The following is a 17,940-nucleotide window of genomic DNA, read 5'->3' on the forward strand; positions in this document are numbered from 1 at the left end:
GTGGAACCCATGTCAAGTATTTTTAGGTTCTATAGGAAAACAGATCATCTGTGGCACCTTCCCAGTTTTCTTTTTGACTCTGTAGGCTACTTTGAAATTTGCTACTCATAGTCCATTAACTTACAAAGAGGTAAAAGAAAAATATGTTGTTCTTTTTATTTTTATGTGTAATGTCATTTTTATTTTTCTTAGCCTGATGGCATTGTCTTTGTCTTTATTACAGAATATGCTTAGATGGCAAAAAAAAAAAAAAAAAAAAAAAAAATCACTTTAAGTCTCTCCAGGGCCCTTCTTTGCTATCAGCCATCGGGGCCTTACTTGTGGTACTTTGATGTCTTACGGTCCATCACATGGTTACTTGCTGAGGGTTAGATATCTAATTTGTGATCATCTGACACTTAATGAGGGTATTTTGTGCTCACACTCCTTCTTTGCCCACTCCTCTGAAGTTGGTGTCACCTTTCTCTAGTTGGATAGCCACGAGATTGTCCTGGCCAGCAGGGTCCAGGGGATAGAGGAAGCCCGGGGAACCATGGGGCACAACATCTCAGTTCTGCTGCCCTTCTTGTCCCACATCCTCATGTCATTTACAGCTCAGTTAATTTTATTTCAGACACTGTCTTTCTCACAAATCAATACGCATCCTCTTCACTCCATCTCCTCTTTCAGTCTGCCCATCCTTGTCAAGAAGCCTCAGAAAAATATCTCTTCTCTAATTTGTATGTCTTAGGAGTCACAAGATAAATCACTGCTGATAATAAAAAAAACTACATGAGCAAAACATGCATATCAAGAAAAAGAAAGAAAATGACAGAAATTTGGGCACCTGGGTGGCTCAGTTGGTTAATCATCTGACTCTTGGTTCCTGCTCAGGTCATGATCTCACAGTTTGTGAGTTCAAGCCCCGCGTCGGGCTCTGCACTGACAGCTGGGAGCCTACCTGGGATTCTCTCTCTCTCCCTCTCTCTCTCTGCCTCTCTCCATGCATGCACGCTCTCTCTCAAAATAAATAAATAAACATAAAAAAGAGAAAATTATAGAAATTTAAGGTTAAAAGGAATAGTGCCAGCAAACTATAAAGTGTTTAAATGTGCCTATAATCTATGCAAAAGTCTCTAATTCCCTAACTTTTCAACTGAAGTTTGTTTCTTTAAGCATTATTGTTGAAGATATATGTATATATGTATATTTTTTGCTATATAAGTTATCTTAAGCTTTATTTTACTTAGTTATGTAACACAAATACTGTGCCTTATTAGTTTTCATTATTTCAGCCATTTATTGGTTAAGAATGTCTTCATGGGTTAGTTTGGGAGGTGTTCCCATGACTTCCATTATTATTCCTACCCAAAATAAAATAAATTATTAGTTCCAAAACAGTTAAACTGCAAGTAAAGTTTTATTTTTAAAATTATTTTAAGCTGAATATGGCCTGTCTATGATATTTTCATGAAAAAAGACTAATATCTATAATCAACATGTTTTCTGGGTCAGACAAAAGGAAAACAGATCGCAATGGAAGAGATTCATTATTTGAATACATTTTTTCTAGAAAAAATGTAATAGGAGCAAGAAGATAAATGAGGACACATACCTCTTAGTTCATTTAGCTTATTGATGTTTTCTCTGCAATGACACCAGCTAGGATGAGGTAATTCACTATAATTAGAGCTGCCAGCGGCAGGTGGGTGATTCAGAGAAAGGCATTTGTCAACAGACTCTAGTGAGCAGGAGAAAAACTGAAATCTCACCACAGTGACGGCTTGCCTGCCTCCAAATTAAGTCTTCATCCTCTTGTCATGCCTTTGAGGGCCCTTTCCCTTGCTTTGGCCTGAGATGCTTTCTGTATTCTGCCCCCTTGCTCCCCAAGATGTTCTATGTGCCCCCCCCATCTCGTCCTGTATTTCCCAGCAAAGACCTGGATTCTGAGTCTCTCTTCAAATAGAAGACAATATAGGCTTCTTCCCTAAATTGTCAATTGCATGAGTGAGAACCAAGTCCATCTTTTCCCTGTTGTCCACAGGATCTGGCACAGTGCCTCTCATATAGCCAGAGCATATCAACTGAATGAATGAATGAATGAATGAACAAATGAGTGAGTGAATGTAATTGTATTTACCTCCATTTGCAGGGAGTAGCACTCGTCCTTCTCTGTTTCTTACTAAGATTTGACTTACTGATAAGAGACATTACGTCTTCCAGAATTATTTATACCTAAATTGGGACAATCTCTTAAATAATCCAAAGCCGAGTTGGGGGAAATTTTACCTGTAATTTCATCTGTTAGAAACAAGCAGAGGGGGAGAGCGACATACAATCTAGTGAATCCCCTACACTGCAGTACATTAGCTATCATAGACTTCACCTATTTAGAACATTGGACCTACCTGGATTCTAGACCTTCTCGTTGCTAACCTCCCATTAAGACCACAGGAAAGAGAAATTCATTTAATACGTGCTGCTATCTTTGGTGGAGGAAAAAAATGTTTCTGGGGGGTGATGAGGGGACTTGATAAACATTATTCACACATGTGGCTCCAGGATCCTAGAAGTGATGAAATTATATTAATAATAATAGTTATAATTTATTGAGCTCCTAGTATATACTAAGCATTTGCATACATTATTTAATTTGTACAACCCAACAGAGGATGTTATTTTCATTTCACTTATTTTCATTTTCTAAAGTTTAGAAAGAGTATACATAACATCCTATTTTAGAGATGTGCATGATTTCCATGAAAGTCTTATCCTCCTCAGGCCAGGGTCTTGAAAAGACATCATCTTGGGTGTGAGAAATAGAAGGAGTATGAAAACTACAATATTTTCTTATAGAAGAAGAAGGAATAGGTAATATCTATTTTGGCATTAAATTTAGTAGTTAGGGGCACCTGGGTGGCTCACTCAGTTAAGCATCCGACTTTGGCTCAGGTTATGATCTCATGGTTGAGGAGTTCGAGCCCAGCATCGTGCTGTTTGCTGTCAGCACAGAGCCCTTTTGGGATCGTCTTTCTCCCTCTCTCTGTGCCCCTTCCCTTGCTTGTTCTCTCTCTCTCTCTCTCTCAAAAATAAATAAACATTTTTAAAAATTAAAAAATAAATTTAATAGTGTTTCATACCATCTAAAGTATCCATGCCAATATGCCTACTGTTGATGTTCTTTTTGAAATCATCCTCCAGCTGTAAAAAAGGGCTCCTACGACATGGTGTTCACTCTGCTTAAACACAATGCCAGCCTTGACCAGCCCTGCATCAAGCGATGGTCAGCAATGCATGAAGCAGCCAAACAAGGCCGCAAAGATATCATAGCGCTGCTACTAAACCACGGAGGCAATGTCCACTTGAGAGACGGATTTGGAGTCACGCCGTTAGGTGTTGCTGCTGAGTATGGTCACTGTGATGTGTTGGAACACCTAATCCACAGAGGTATCTGAAAAGGAATTGCACATTCTTGCTGTTTCTCCTGTCCCTCAATTTCCTTTTCTCCATTCCTCATTGCCTCCCCTTTCTCTCCTGAATGTAACTGGGCCTCAGGCTTTTGTACCCAGCTCCTCGAGAAACCTCTTGAAAGTCCCCTCTTCCACAACTTAATTACACCCTATGCATCATGACCTACAAATCCGCCTACCCTTACTAAAACTTCTGGTCCTCAGTTTCCTCCTTTGTAAATAAAGGCTAGGGCCATATGCTCCTCCAAGGATCCTCTATGGAGAAAAAACTAACATTTTTGAGCCCCCCTCCCAACAACACAACCTCATTTAATTATCGTATGAACCCTATGAAATAAACGATATTTTACAGAGGAGGAGACAGATATTCATAGAAGTAGCTTGCCCCAGACTCTCTCAGTCTATAGCGGAGCCAGAATTCAAACCCTTCTTTCTCCCACATCATGACTCCTAGTCCTAATGTCACTTCGGACTCCTAGTCTGAATGTTATGCGGTTTGTGTTCTTTGATAATATTTTGTCTCATTTCCCTTCTGAGCTCCTTAAGGTATTCTTATTTTTTCATTTTGGATCTTCTGCTGGGTCACACACAGCACATAGAGGGCAGTTGTCGAAATGGAATAGAGTGTTAACATTGCCTTTAAATTTGAAAGGCTAACTACTTTTCTTGGGAGCATTTGTCTACCTTGTAAATTGACTTCTTGATTTCTCTTGCAAAGATTTTCTAATAAAATGAAACACACATGCATAATTGTTTATTGAAAATACTGAGAACACATCTGTTCTTAATCTTATACTTTTAATTTTAAGTCCTAGCCAGAAAGGAAAACAGCAGGTTATTATTAAGGCGACTGTCATGACAATTTCAAGATAACTCCAGTTATCATTCTGCCATATGTTTTATATTGCCAGGTGGTGATGTGTTTGCTTTGGCGGATGATGGGGCTTCAGTATTGTTTGAGGCAGCAGGAGGGGGCAATCCTGACTGCATTTCCCTCCTGCTGGAATATGGAGGAAGTGGAAATGTACCCAACAGAGCAGGGCATCTTCCAATACACCGAGCTGCCTACGAGGGACATTATCTGTGAGTACTAAATCATAAGAAGATCATTTTAAGTTGAAATATACAAAATTGTATGTACAGTAGAATCTCAAGTCTTATCTATTTAATACCTCCCAAAATCTGAAAAGAAAAAGACACACATTTCACAAGTTTTGAGTACATAAATATTTGTTTGATTTTTCCCTTTCTTTTTATATTCTGGTACTTTTCTAGAATTTCCACATTCAACTTATACCACTTTTATAATCAAAAATTTTTCTTTTAGAAGGAAGTAAGTTATAACTGAGAATTCTGCACAAACCACTTAAATATGCCTTTCTGTTTTGTTTTGGTTTTCAATGTGTTTAACAAAAAGCTACATGGTTTCTAAAACTTTTGCCTTTGACAAAGGACTTTGTTACAATGCCACCAGTATTACTCTAATTTTTATTAATACCTACAGGTATTATGATATAAGGTCAAATTTATCCTTGAATAGAGAAGTTTCATCATAAGTTCAGATTTCTTTATTCTTGGGGCGGGGGGAAGGTCGGATAGATTTTTAAATCACAAAATGTGCCACAATCAACACATCAATAGAAATCTACAATCACTATATTAAACCACCCACCATAAGAGGATGGCTTTAGGAAATTAAATATATTTTATAAGTTCAAAAACTTTGAAATCATTAGGCTTTAGCGCGTTCAGTGGCCACATTGGCTAAGTTAAGTGGCCAATGACACATAATTGACGCTAAGTGACATGTTGTTAAAGTTACCTGGATTTACTCCCAGTGTTCATAAATTCACACATGGTAGCTCTGAATTAGGCACAAGAGATCAAGTTATCCTTGCTGTGGCTCTCATGTGTGTCTAGTTGTTCAGGCAAGTGTGAAATTCACAACTGTTTATCACAGGTTCTTAGAAACCTAAGCTGTGGCGAGTTATCCCCATTGGACTGATAAAGGGTGATGGACTAATAAAGACTCTTTTTTTGTGGCTATTAATTCAATTGCAAGCTATATGGAGGGAGGCAGGATGTGCGTGGCCACTACTGAAGCATAGACTGCTCAGGAAGCAGTGAGAGAGAAGTAATAAATGAGAATTCAAAAGGCCTGGACTCCAGTCCTTGCTCCACATCCAGCTGTGTGACCTTGGACAAGTCATTTCACCTCTCCAGACTTCCTGTTGCTCTTCCGTTAAGTGAGGGGTTGGACTAAGCAATGTTCAAGGTCACGTCCTATGACTCCATAATTCTCATGGTCAAGATTATGAAGCATTCTTCTATGGGGTCAGATGAGCTAACCTTTCTTTTATATTTTTTTCATTAAATAGCTTTGGTTGTTTATAAATATTATGTTGTTCCAAAGAGAATTGGAAGACGGAGAGGGTTCCTAAGGAACCACAATTCTAGGACCAAACATAGGACATTGAGCATGTTGCCCAGGAATATTTAGAATGGGAAACTAAGAACAAAACTGAATTACACTAAACTAAGCAGTAAGCCAGTGGGCAAAGGTTAAATGTTAAATGTTTTGTATGAGGTTATCTAGAGAAAGTAAAAGAAGTTAAACAGGCTGCATTCACTTGTCTAGTGAGGAATCTGGTTTATTGAAATTCTTCATTTTCTTCATGCCATGTGGATATTTGACTTTTTTTTTTTAGTGCGCTGAAGTATCTTATCCCAATAACATCCAAAAATGCAATCCAGAAAAGTGGGCTAACACCAATTCACTCAGCAGCAGATGGACAAAATGTACAGTGCCTAGAGCTGCTTATTGAAAATGGCTTTGATGTCAATACCCTGCTTGCTGACCACATTTCCGAGAGCTATGATGATGAGCGGAAGACTGCCCTCTATTTTGCCGTTTCTAACAATGATATCCAGTGCACAGAAGTCCTTCTGGCTGCAGGTGCAGACCCAAACCTAGATCCCCTCAACTGTCTACTCGTGGCAGTGAGGGCCAATAACCATGAAATTGTCCGGCTGCTTCTCTCCCATGGAGCTAACGTCAATTGTTATTTTATGCGTGTGAATGACACACGTTTCCCCAGTGCCATTCAATATGCCCTAAATGACGAGGTAATGCTGAGGCTGTTGCTGAATAATGGCTATCAAGTGGAGATGTGCTTTGACTGCATGCATGGGAACATCTTTGGAAATTCTTTTGTGTGGTCAGAGATAGAAGAAGAGGTACTACCGGGGTGGACATCTTGTGTAATAAAAGATAACCCGGTGAGTTACATCCTTTTCTTCTTCCTACTGGGTCATCATCCTAACTTTTGCTCATTTAGGGATATCACAAGAAAAGAAAAATCCACTCTTGTATTTTTCTTATTCTTGAATTTTTTTTGGCAATAATATGGGGAGATAAGCATAAAACTAGGCAAAAAAGATTAATTATTTTTCTTGAATTGGAAACTGAATGTAGAAGAAAATGAAAATGTATGCAATTAATAATTTATGCATATGTGGTGGAATATGGGAGATGGAAACATGGAGAGAAGAATCATGGAAAGCAACCTGATTCTTCCATGCTCTTGACTGCAATCACATCAAAGTCATGCACATAGCTTCAGGGCTCATAGTTTCCTAGATGCAAGCAAACGATTTCTTTTTCTTTTTTGTTCATTACAAGGAGGGTACTTGTATTTTCCATAAGAAGACAACAATAGTAATTTTTCATAGCAAAATTGAGTGCTTATGTATATAGTATATTAAATGTACTACTAAATTAAATTTTATCAATTCTCTCAGTTTTGTGAGTTTATTACAGTTCCTTGGATGAAACACTTGGTAGGCAGCGTTATTCGTGTATTAATTGATTACATGGATTATATCCCTCTGTGTGCTAAACTGAAGTCTGCACTACAACTACAGAGAGAATGGCCAGAAATCCGTCAAATACTAGGTAAAAAAAAAAAAAAAAAAAAAGTTTTGCCTATAATTTTTTTATGAAGAATGTATACAGGGGAAGTTTCTTAATGTCATATTTGATACTTTTTCTGTGCTACTTTGTTTTCAGAATTATCCAGGTGTTTAAAAATCATCCTTAATACTTCCTCTGATAAGGATGCTAAGTTTTGGCTTTTCTTGACAGTTTCCAAATCTTTAATTGTATAATGAGTAATACTATAACTATATTAACATTTGACAAACATATTAAAAAAAAAACTTCTATAAGACTATAAGATACATAGACTCATCTCCATGTGGGCAGGCATCTGTTTTGTTTGTTTTTGTATTCTCAAGACTTAGCATGATACCTAGTGAGTAGTAAATAATAAATACCAAGTAAATGGATGAATGGAATGAATTAGAGTTAGCCTCTTTGATATGCTCTCTCTCAGGTCTTTATTGACAAACTCCTATCAAAAGTTTGTCTTATAGGCTGGCTATTTTGTATTTAGGTTAAAGTTTAGTTTATAATAAAAGTGAATCATATTATAAATACGAACTAAGACTAAGGGCAATTACAAAACAGTTTGGACCCTATAAATTCTTTTTTCTTTTTTAGATGTTAAGTAATTCTGAAGCTCACTAATGTTTGGAAACCAGTATTTTATTTTTATTTTATTTTATTTTATTTTATTTTATTTTATTTTATTTTATTTTATTTTATAAGCTCTATGCCCTACATGGGGCTTGAACTCATGATCCCAAGATCAAGAGTTACCTGCCCCACCAACTGAGCCAGCCAGGCCCCCTGGACCCTATAAATTCTTGAAACTGACCTGTTAAGTCTCCCTTTCTGAACCACAGCCCACATTGGGAATAAAATCAAAATCAAGCAGGACAGAGCCATGAGAAACTCCAGACAAAAGGAGGGGCAGCAAACAGAACCAAGAAACCTCAGGAGCAAGCCACTATTTTAGATCATTGCAAGAAGACAACAGAATAGGGAGTTCTGTAAAGTCAGAAGAGCTACCTTAGACCAAGCATCCTTCTAAAACTTCAGGAAAACTAATGTCACGTCAAAATGAGCAACAGAAAATTATCACAGTCAAGTTTCATATAAATTTATTATAAGAAAAAATAGGAAGAGGAACAGAATAATATCCTCACAGACAAGAAAGCACACTAGAAAAGCACACCCTCAGGACAGATGAAAACTAAAAACTTAATTTCAAAATGGGCTAAACAGTGTAAGGAAAATGATATAAGACACAAAAGAACCACACAAGTTCTGAATTACAAAACTTCAGAAATGAGATAACAACTAAGGAAGGAACTTGACATAAAAAGAAAAAAATAATTTCTTTTTTAGAAAATTAATTTCAAATATAAGGCTGAACCAGTATGAAGTCAAGAACTAACAAGGCAATAGATAATACCTTCAGAGAAACAGAAGTTGGAACAGAAGAAATAAAATCTATTTATTTTAAATGAAATAGAAATAAAGGAATAAACCAAAGCATTTGAAATGCAGCGACAGATATTAAAGACAGGTAATAAAGAGTAAAGAAAGGAATAATAGGGTTCCTTGAAAAGGAAAACCAACAAATCTCCTGTTTGAGGGAACAGAACAAATACAAAAACCTATATTACCAAAAAAAATCTGTGATGAAAAGACAAAACCACAAATTACTATATTCTTTGGTCATGTAGGCAAAAACAATGGACTTATGGGGGAAAAATCAGATTCTCTCAGGTAATATTGTTCCTCTGATCGCCTTCTGAAGAATCCACTAGGAAACGAGCTTCAGACAAACCAAAATGAGAAGAGGTAATGACATAAGGACTAGTACTGAGCATTAGACAGAATACCAAGACTAACTGCTATTTAAAAGAGAGAAGATACAATATGTAGGGTTGCATGGCCAGATAATGTGGGTATGACACAACTATTTTAAAACAGAGAGAGCGGGGGTGCCTGGATGGCACAGTCAGTTGAGTGTCCGACTTCGGCTCAGGTTATGATTTCATGGTTCATGAGTTCAAGCCTCGCGTTGGGCTCTGTGCTGACATCTCAGAGCCTGGAGCCTGCTTTGGACTCTTTGTCTCCCGCTCCCTCTGCCCCTCACCCACTCACACTCTGTCTCTGTCTCTCTCTCTCTCAAAAATAAATAAACATTAGAAATAAATAAATAAAACGGAGAGAGTACACACAAAAACATTTTTTTAAGGTTTTATTTTTAAGTAATCTCTACACCCTATGTGAGGCTTGAACTAACCCCGAGACAAGGAGTTACATACTCCACTGACCAGGCCAGCCAGGCGCCCCTACACAAAAACATTCTTTAAAGATATCAAATTATCTGATGGTGGCATAATAACAGAACTAATGTTATTTGAGAATGAGAGATGCATTTAGTAAGTGAATGATTGTGGGATATTCTAACTCTATTATTCTTTGTATCCTTGAGAACCAGTTTATCTGTGTGGAAGAAAGGAAATACAGATGTAATATGTTAAAAAAAAAAACAAACATCTTTTAGCTTGACCTTGAATTGGAAGAATCAATATGAACTCAAGCTATTTTACTTGGGGTGTGTGTGTGTGTGTGTGTGTGTGTGTGTGTGTGTCTACAAAAAAAGGCTTAGAAATAAAGACAGACTGAGTAGCAATGAACATCCCCAGTACCCAGACTGTGGTCTTGAAATATCATTTCCTAGAAAAAGAAATGGATGATTTCAGGTCTCAGGAAGCAGTGTGCAAGACAAGCCTGGAATATGTGTCATTCCACGTTGCAAACAAGCCCACAAAGCCTACAAGAGCATGCCAAAAGAATTCAGGAGCCAACTTGAAGAGGCTCCTACTGGCCAAAGATGGGACAATTAAGCTTCCAAAGGGTAATTATATCAATAAGTTGAAATCAATTAAATATGCTTAAGTATGATATTTTAAAAATTGATCAACTCCAGATGATAAGAAAATCAATTCATTATCTTGAAAGCTCATAAAGGAAAAGATCTAAGCATTTATTCTGTCTTACCTATGTGATTTGTGTCACTGGTAACCAAAAAGTAGAGGAGAAACAGCGTCTCTTTATACAAGTATTCCAACCAATAAATGAAAAAGAAATGATAAAACTAGCTGTCACCATTTTGCAACCCCCAGTCAGCTAATGGATGTGGTCACTGAGCATCAGCTGTTCCTATTATCTCACTATGTGGCCCTTGATGAAAGAACACAGCACCAGCTATAGTTTTTCCCGAGAGATCAAACCTGAGTCTGCTCAAGTCTCTGCATCCAGCTATCAATTTGCCAGAACCAGGAATGGAGGTGAAGCACGGAGCTGCACCATGAAAATGCAATCAGCAAAATTTAGGCTGTGGGAAACTGCTGGGCTTTTTGGTTCTTAAAAGATTAATTGAAGGGAAGAGAAGGGGATGGAAAGAAGAGGATGGATTAAAAGAGATTTAAAGGCCATATCAGATTTTTAAAAAATATTTCCAATACGATAGCACAGGAATGGCACACTCCGATGATGAAGCTCTAAAGGAAGTGATTACGGGGGCACCTGGCTGGCTCAGTCGGTGGAGTGTGCGACTCTTGATCTCGGGGTTGTAAGTTCGAGCCCCATGTTGGGTGCAGAGGTTACTTTAAAAAATAAATAAAAAATAAAGGAAGTGATTACCACAAAAGTCAGAATAGTGGTAACTTATAGGGGAGGAATGAATAAAGATTGCAATGGGTTATGGAGGACATTATGGGGCAGCTGGAGAAATTCTATTCACGACCTGGGGGGTGATTGAACATATTCATCTCATAATCACTGATAATGACTCATAAAGCTATACATGTGTGTAGTTACTTATATTTTATTTTTACAATAAAGAGGTTAAAACATTTTGGAGACTGTAAGGAAAAAAAAAAAAACCCCAAAGTCTTAAATACCTTAACTACCCAAGGTTAAAGACCTGGAAAACAAAGCAAAGATTTGAACCCTTGTCTGTCTTCCCTCAAACCAGTCTCTCCAACACTGCTGTGCTTCCTGTCATAGGCAGAACAGAGTTCGCTTCTAACTGCTAATTAATTGTCCATGTGTTTTTATTACAAAAGAATAACAATTCTGCTGACTTTAGAAAGGAAATCTAAGGAGGAAGAAGACCAAGGTGGTGTTTTGTTGTTTCAGTCATACATTAACGTAGCTGGAGTGGAAGTCAGTTGAATGCTGTGAGCGTGGTTAACCACTGGATGTCAGGATTCCTCCAGACATATGTGAGGCGGTGTCTTTGTTAAAGAAGAAAATAAAATGCAATTTATTTTTTTTTAAATGGACTTATCTTGCCTACTTGGGTAATAATAATTATGACTTCATAGTTTTTGAAAAACACTGTTTTAATTTTTTGAGAAGGTAATCACAAAGGTAATAGAAATATGATGTCTTTTATTCCTGAACTGAGTGATAGTTCACATTATGAATGGTTACAAAGTACCAAGCAGTTTTCTAATACTCTACATAAATTAATTTGATCTTCAAACAACACTATGAGGTAGGTCCCATTGTTATCCACATTTCACAGGTGAGAATACTGAGATCACAGAGGTCAAGTTCAAAGTCACACAGATACCAAGTGGCAGAGCCAGGATTTAAATCTATGTCAACCGTCCAAAGCCCACAACTAAAACCATGTACTCCACTGCCCTTTCACTAGCTCATACTGCTGGGATAATGTATCAGTGTTGTAATATAGATAAAGAGTTGAAAATAAAGACTAATATCAGATATTTAAGTGATGTTAGATTAAAAAAAAAACAAAATATTTAAGTATCAGAAACTGAAACAAACCTGAGATTGAATTATATACACATGGAATCATTTCATCATGAGCTCGATCTCACGACAGTGAGGTCATGACCTGAGCCAAAATCAAGAGTTAGACGCTTACCCGACTGAACCACTCAGGTGCAGCATTTGCTTTCTTAAGCCAATTCCATTCATTCATTTAACATGTCCTGGCTCAACATCCACTATGAGCCAGACTGTCTTCCTGACACTGAAACAAGCTAAGTGTCTTCATGGAGACTGTATTCTGGAGCAGTGGTCTGGGATGCTTAATTACACTTTGAATTTCTTTTAAAATCGCCAGTTGCTAAATGTATACATATCTGACTTTTAGAATGACACTACTAATGTTATTCTAAACCACAATGTAACTTACAAGTCAATCCACGATACTGTTTTTATTTTTTGCTTGTTTTTTCCCCATCATTTTAGAGAATCCTTGCTCGTTAAAGCATTTGTGTCGGTTAAAAATTCGAAGACTTATGGGTCTCCAACGACTCTGCCAGCCGGCCTCAATGGAGAAGCTCCCTCTACCACCAACCATTCGAAGATATATATTATTTAAAGAGTATGATCTCTATGGACAAGAACTAAAATTGCCATAATTTAAAAAATAATATTTTCAAATGTGATTTTAAAAGTATTTTAAAATGGGATTCCTTCAGAATTTCTTGGAATCATTTTATATTCTTAAATGTATTTAAATCCATTAACAATTGTATAATGATCATGTGTTCTTATGGGGACACGGTATTTTACATCTTTAGAAACCTTTACATTGTGATTTTTTTAAGCTGGTCAGTATTTTGTATGTGAATTTCTATTAATTATCTTCACTTCCAACAAGTCTCCAACTTCTCCCTATCAAGTGTCTCCTACCATATACATCTCTCCTGTGTTTATAAAACAAACAAACAACCACTTTCTCAAACCCACATCTCCAGCCAGTTGCTGGCTCTTTCCTTTCTTTTATACCCATACTGCATAAAAGAGCTCCTTCCTGCCTGCAGATGCACACTCCATAATCTGGCTTGGGCTCCCTCCACTGCCTTTCGCAAGGTCTTTAACAACTGCCTTGTTGCTAATTTCAAAGGGCTTTCTTCAGTCCTTTCAACGGATTCCTGCAGCATCTGGCACTGCCGTCTGCTCTCTCCGTAAAATGGTTTTCTCTTAGCTTTCAAGACACCTTGCTCTCTTGGCTCTCCTCCCACCTCCCTGGCCGGCCACTTTGTCTCTGGCTTCTTTCTGTGTTGTTTATCTGCTGACAACCCGTTAGTATGTCCTAAACCCTGTTTCGGTCTTATGCTGTGTTTTCCGGGAGAAATGTCATCCACATCTAGAGTTTTAGTAACTAACTATATGCTATTAACTTAGAAAATTTATATTTGAAGTTCAACTCTTTCTCTCACGCTCTGTAAACAAGTATTCTAATGGACTTTTAAAGACAGAGGCACCTCAATTTCTCCACAAAAGGGCTCTTTTCCTACATCCTCTAGCTCAGTAAAGCCCAATTATCATCAGCTCAGTTTCCTTAGTAAAAACCTGGACATCAGCCTTGACCATCCCATTTTTCTTACCCAATATAACAAATCACCAATTCCTGGTAAGTTTGTCCTTTGAAGACATCTTCTTCTACTCAGTCTTACTGATTTGGCCCTAATTCTAGCTATTCTCTCCTTTTTCGTGGGATACTATAATGCTATCTAAATGGCCTTGCCTTCCTGCTGTCTTGTTCCGTCCAACATACATTCTACACACAACATCCCAGAACAATCTATTACAAATCTAAATAGAGTTTCACTCTCCTGCTTAAAATCATTCCCATTGCTTTTAGGATAAAGTCTAGAGTTCCAGGACTTCCTGACCCTTCCTGTTTGAAATCCCTGCCTTCCTCCTCAGTCTTATCTCTTGACTTCTCCCTTACGCCTCTCCTTTAACCATATTAAACACCTTTTAAAAGTTTATTGTTTGAACAGTGATTCCCAGATTTTTTGATTTTACATACCTGCAGTTTTAATTTTGCTAATTAAAAAAATAGGGTCGGGGCGCCTGGGTGGCTCAGTCGGTTAAGCGGCCGACTTCGGCTCAGGTCATGATCTCTCGCCGTCCGTGAGTTCGAGCCCCTCGTCAGGCTCTGTGCTGACAGCTCAGAGCCTGGAGCCTGCTTCAGATTCTGTGTCTCCCTGTCTCTGACCCTCCCCTGTTCATGCTCTCTCTGTCTCTGTCTCAAAAATAAATAAACGTTAAAAAAAAAATTAAAAAAAAAATAGGATCCTCTATTTTTAAAAAATTTATCATCTACTATCACTGTCATTTTATAAAAGAGGAGCCATTTTAACGCCAGGAAATCAGTCGGCCTTAAACACAATTATTAAAATTGAATGACTTTAGCTTTTAAAAGATTTAACACACTGCCTTCGTTTCCTTGTTGATGGGTGAAAATTCACTGTGGCCCAACAAATACCTAAGGTCCTTTGTCTGGGAACCACTGTTGTAGAAATAGACAATGCTCTCTTATGCCTTGGCGTCTTTGCTTTTTTCTCTCTCTGTGCCTAGAATCTCTTTTCATTTCCTTCTTCCCCTCTCACCCCTTGTCCTAAGGTCTCAGCTTAGACGATCCTTCCTGTAGGATGGAGGGCCACAGCACAGCACTTTTCAGGCTGTATTAGAGGTGCCTCTGTTCACATCTGTCTGCCCCACTAGACTGGAAGCTCTATGAGAGGAGGGTCTATGTCTGTTTTGTTTTCCAACGTTTTCTTAGAGCCAAACACATTCCCTACAGCACAGAGAACATTTGATAATTATTCGTTGAATATATTGAATGAGTAGGTTTTAGTATAAGACCCAGACAAAAATAATCCGTGACCTCATCACTGTCATGGTAAAATGATAGTTTTGAGTCTCTGAATTGGTTATGTAACCTTAATCATGTAATTATCGAGATTTGTTTTTCTTAGATTTTAATAATATGTTTTTCTTATACTTATGTTTGTCTTTGGAGTTACTGTATTCTTTCAATAATAATACCTGATTGGTTTGTGAATTTTTCAAGTTGTATTTAGCTTTAGTTATCTTTCAAAGAGAAATAAGCCTGAAAAAAAACCCTGTGTGACTAGAGCTATAGTTTTCACCTCCTGTATTCCCCAGGGGATATATTTTATATAAATTAAAATGTAATTTATTTATTTATTTAATTCAAACTATAATCTTTTGTGTATAGTATTGCATGATTCCCTCCATTTTTCTCCTAGTTGTGGCTAAATGCATTGTTACTTGAAAGCATTGCTCTTAATCAATAAAAACTAATACTGGGGATGTAAGTCTGCTTTCTATTTCAGATATTCAGCAAACTAAAGCACTGACATTTCTTTAATGTATTCTTGTGTAAATACATTCAAAATACTTCGGATATTAAATAAACTCTAGTACAATAAAGCCGTGGCATTTTCTTTAGTGTATTTTATGTAACATATTCACAAAATATTTGAATGTAAAGATGGCATATGTTATAGGTTTTGCAAGTGGTTCTTTTGGTACTGGTACAGCAGGAGAAAGATGTATTCTATGAAACTGACACAATTGCTGTATCCAATTTTTTTTTTTTTTCTTACGGTTTGAAGTTGTGCTAGCTGTGCTTTTGTTTTTGAGTGGCCTGGGTGGTAAGGGGAACTAATTTCTATCTAATTAGGACTCTGTTTCTCCTAGGATATGTCACTTTATCTGGAAGAGGGCAACAGCTGCTTCTCCCTGCTGAGGCTTAAGAGAAGCCAAACATTCTACAGTGGTGCCTGTTGAACCACTGTGGAATTGACATGATAGAGTTTTGATGACATCGCCCCATGCTGCCAAGATGTACATGGTTGTTTTGGTCACTGTGGATTTTGTTTTGTATTCTACAGGGAGCCTGGAGGGAAAGGAGCAGCTCTGATCTCTCACTTGAGTGTGTTTTCTTTAGTTTCTCAGTAGGCAATCCTTAAAGAGTATTTCCATTTCTGACTTAAAATAATTGTATGAGCACATGGAAACCAAGTGCTTGCTGAAGAATGTGGTTCAATCATTTTCGCTGGTCACAGGACATGTTTCTAGGCAATAGGATGACCATGTAAAAGACGTGAGAAGGATTGCATTCATGTTGTACAGCAGATATTCATAGGTAACCCTCCCTTTGATGCAGGCTTTCAAAAAATCCGTATCTGTAGGTCAGACAGCATGGAGGCTACAAAACAAAAAAAATGGGGTCTTTTATGACACAGAGAACACACTTTAGCCTCGTCATTGACCTCTTGCCCCACATTCCGATCCACATTTTGGTTTCAAGTCACATTACTCTCATGCATATAGTCACCTTCCAAATCAGAAATTACTAAGGACATGTAAAAACTCTAAGCTGCTTCAAGTTTTTTGTGGGTCAAAATGAAACACTGCATGCATATATCTATACATACAAACAGTACATATATAGGACATATACACATATGATATACACACATAGATACATACATACATATGTCGTAGTGTGGGATTTTAACAGTGCCATATGTGCAGGAGTTAAGAATATATACTTTGTAATCCCACAAACCTCATTTTGAACCAGGCTCCACCAATTATTAGCTGCTTGATTTTGAACAAGCCATGAGATAAGTATATAAACACTACACCTAACCTAGAGTAAGAGCGTGTGCAACTCGAGCTGTCAGCATTATCACTACATAGTGGGAGAGCCAGAGCCAATGCTGCAAAAGCCAGGAACCTTGGTCTCATGATATGACTGCAGTTCGTCATGCTTACGCGTGAAAATATGAAAAATAAGGTTAGAGATGTGTATGGCATCTCACTACCATCTATAAATACTTTGAGAAAATTCACAGAATGAAAACAACAGAGGATTGGCCCAAGCACGCAGAACCCCTCCTCCGCTTTTTCCTCGTAAATCCCTGATCATCAATTGTTGGGAAAGAAAGACTCCTCGGGGGAGAAGATGTGTAGAAAGAGTACTTATTTGACCTCAGTGGCCTGTGTTTTGCAACCTCAGGGAGTGCTAGAGATGTCTGGGGATTTGCTGTTTTTGGAAGGGGACAGTCTAGTAATTTGAATCTGGATACTGGGAGCGCCTGAGTTCTAATATCAGATTGGCCAGTGATTCCACCAGAGGCACTTGACGGGTACTCACATTCTGTGCTTGAGATTCCAGTAAACTGGGAACAGCCGTTTCTCCGGCCTTGGAGGTCTTCCATCCCAGATCTCCCAAAGGATTGGAGACAAAACTTCTTGGAAGCAGCCCATAGTGTTGAATAAGGTAGAAGGTGTGGAGGGTGCTAAACGTGGTACTTACCTTGGGACTGAGTGGGTGTGAGACACCAGTATCTGGTTCTTTCTGTTTGAGGCAAAGTCCATACTGCCTTCTCAAGGAAAGTAATTTTTTTTTATGCCTTATAGAAGTCAAATACCTAGACATGACATTCAGCGGTCAACATTCCGTATATTCCTGAATGTCTGCATTCCCCTGATGGTCTAGTTACCCCAATTGGTTTAGTGTTGTTTCAATGAAGCGACAAGTTTAATCACCTTTGACTGGAGGATGGTAACATTTTCTTAGGTTTGGCTCATTGGAAGCCCCTCAACCTGGCTCAGCTCTGCACCCAGACCCTCCGTCAGGGTTCTGCCCTTCACAGTCATCCGAGGTGCCCAAGAGGCTAAATTGAATTTGTGGATTGG

The 17,940-nt window shown here is 38.0% G+C and overlaps 1 protein-coding gene across 4 annotated transcripts in view; it reads left to right on the plus strand.

The window, feature by feature from the left end:
* Window positions 1-12,881, plus strand: part of ASB15 (ankyrin repeat and SOCS box containing 15) — a 58,480-nt gene extending 45,599 nt beyond the window's left edge. For all 4 annotated transcript variants that reach the window (XM_042923351.1, XM_042923357.1, XM_042923361.1 and 1 more), the window contains 5 exons: window positions 3,181-3,426; window positions 4,361-4,532; window positions 6,158-6,728; window positions 7,251-7,404; window positions 12,658-12,881. In XM_042923351.1, coding sequence (XP_042779285.1) covers window positions 3,181-3,426; window positions 4,361-4,532; window positions 6,158-6,728; window positions 7,251-7,404; window positions 12,658-12,830 — 1,316 coding nt within the window. In that variant the 3' untranslated portion in view covers window positions 12,831-12,881. The remainder of the gene's footprint in view (window positions 1-3,180; window positions 3,427-4,360; window positions 4,533-6,157; window positions 6,729-7,250; window positions 7,405-12,657) is intronic.
* Window positions 12,882-17,940: the final 5,059 nt, after the last annotated feature.

The sequence above is a fragment of the Panthera leo genome, chromosome A2 (genome assembly GCF_018350215.1).
Source record: "Panthera leo isolate Ple1 chromosome A2, P.leo_Ple1_pat1.1, whole genome shotgun sequence".
Classification (NCBI taxonomy): Eukaryota; Metazoa; Chordata; class Mammalia; order Carnivora; family Felidae; genus Panthera; species Panthera leo.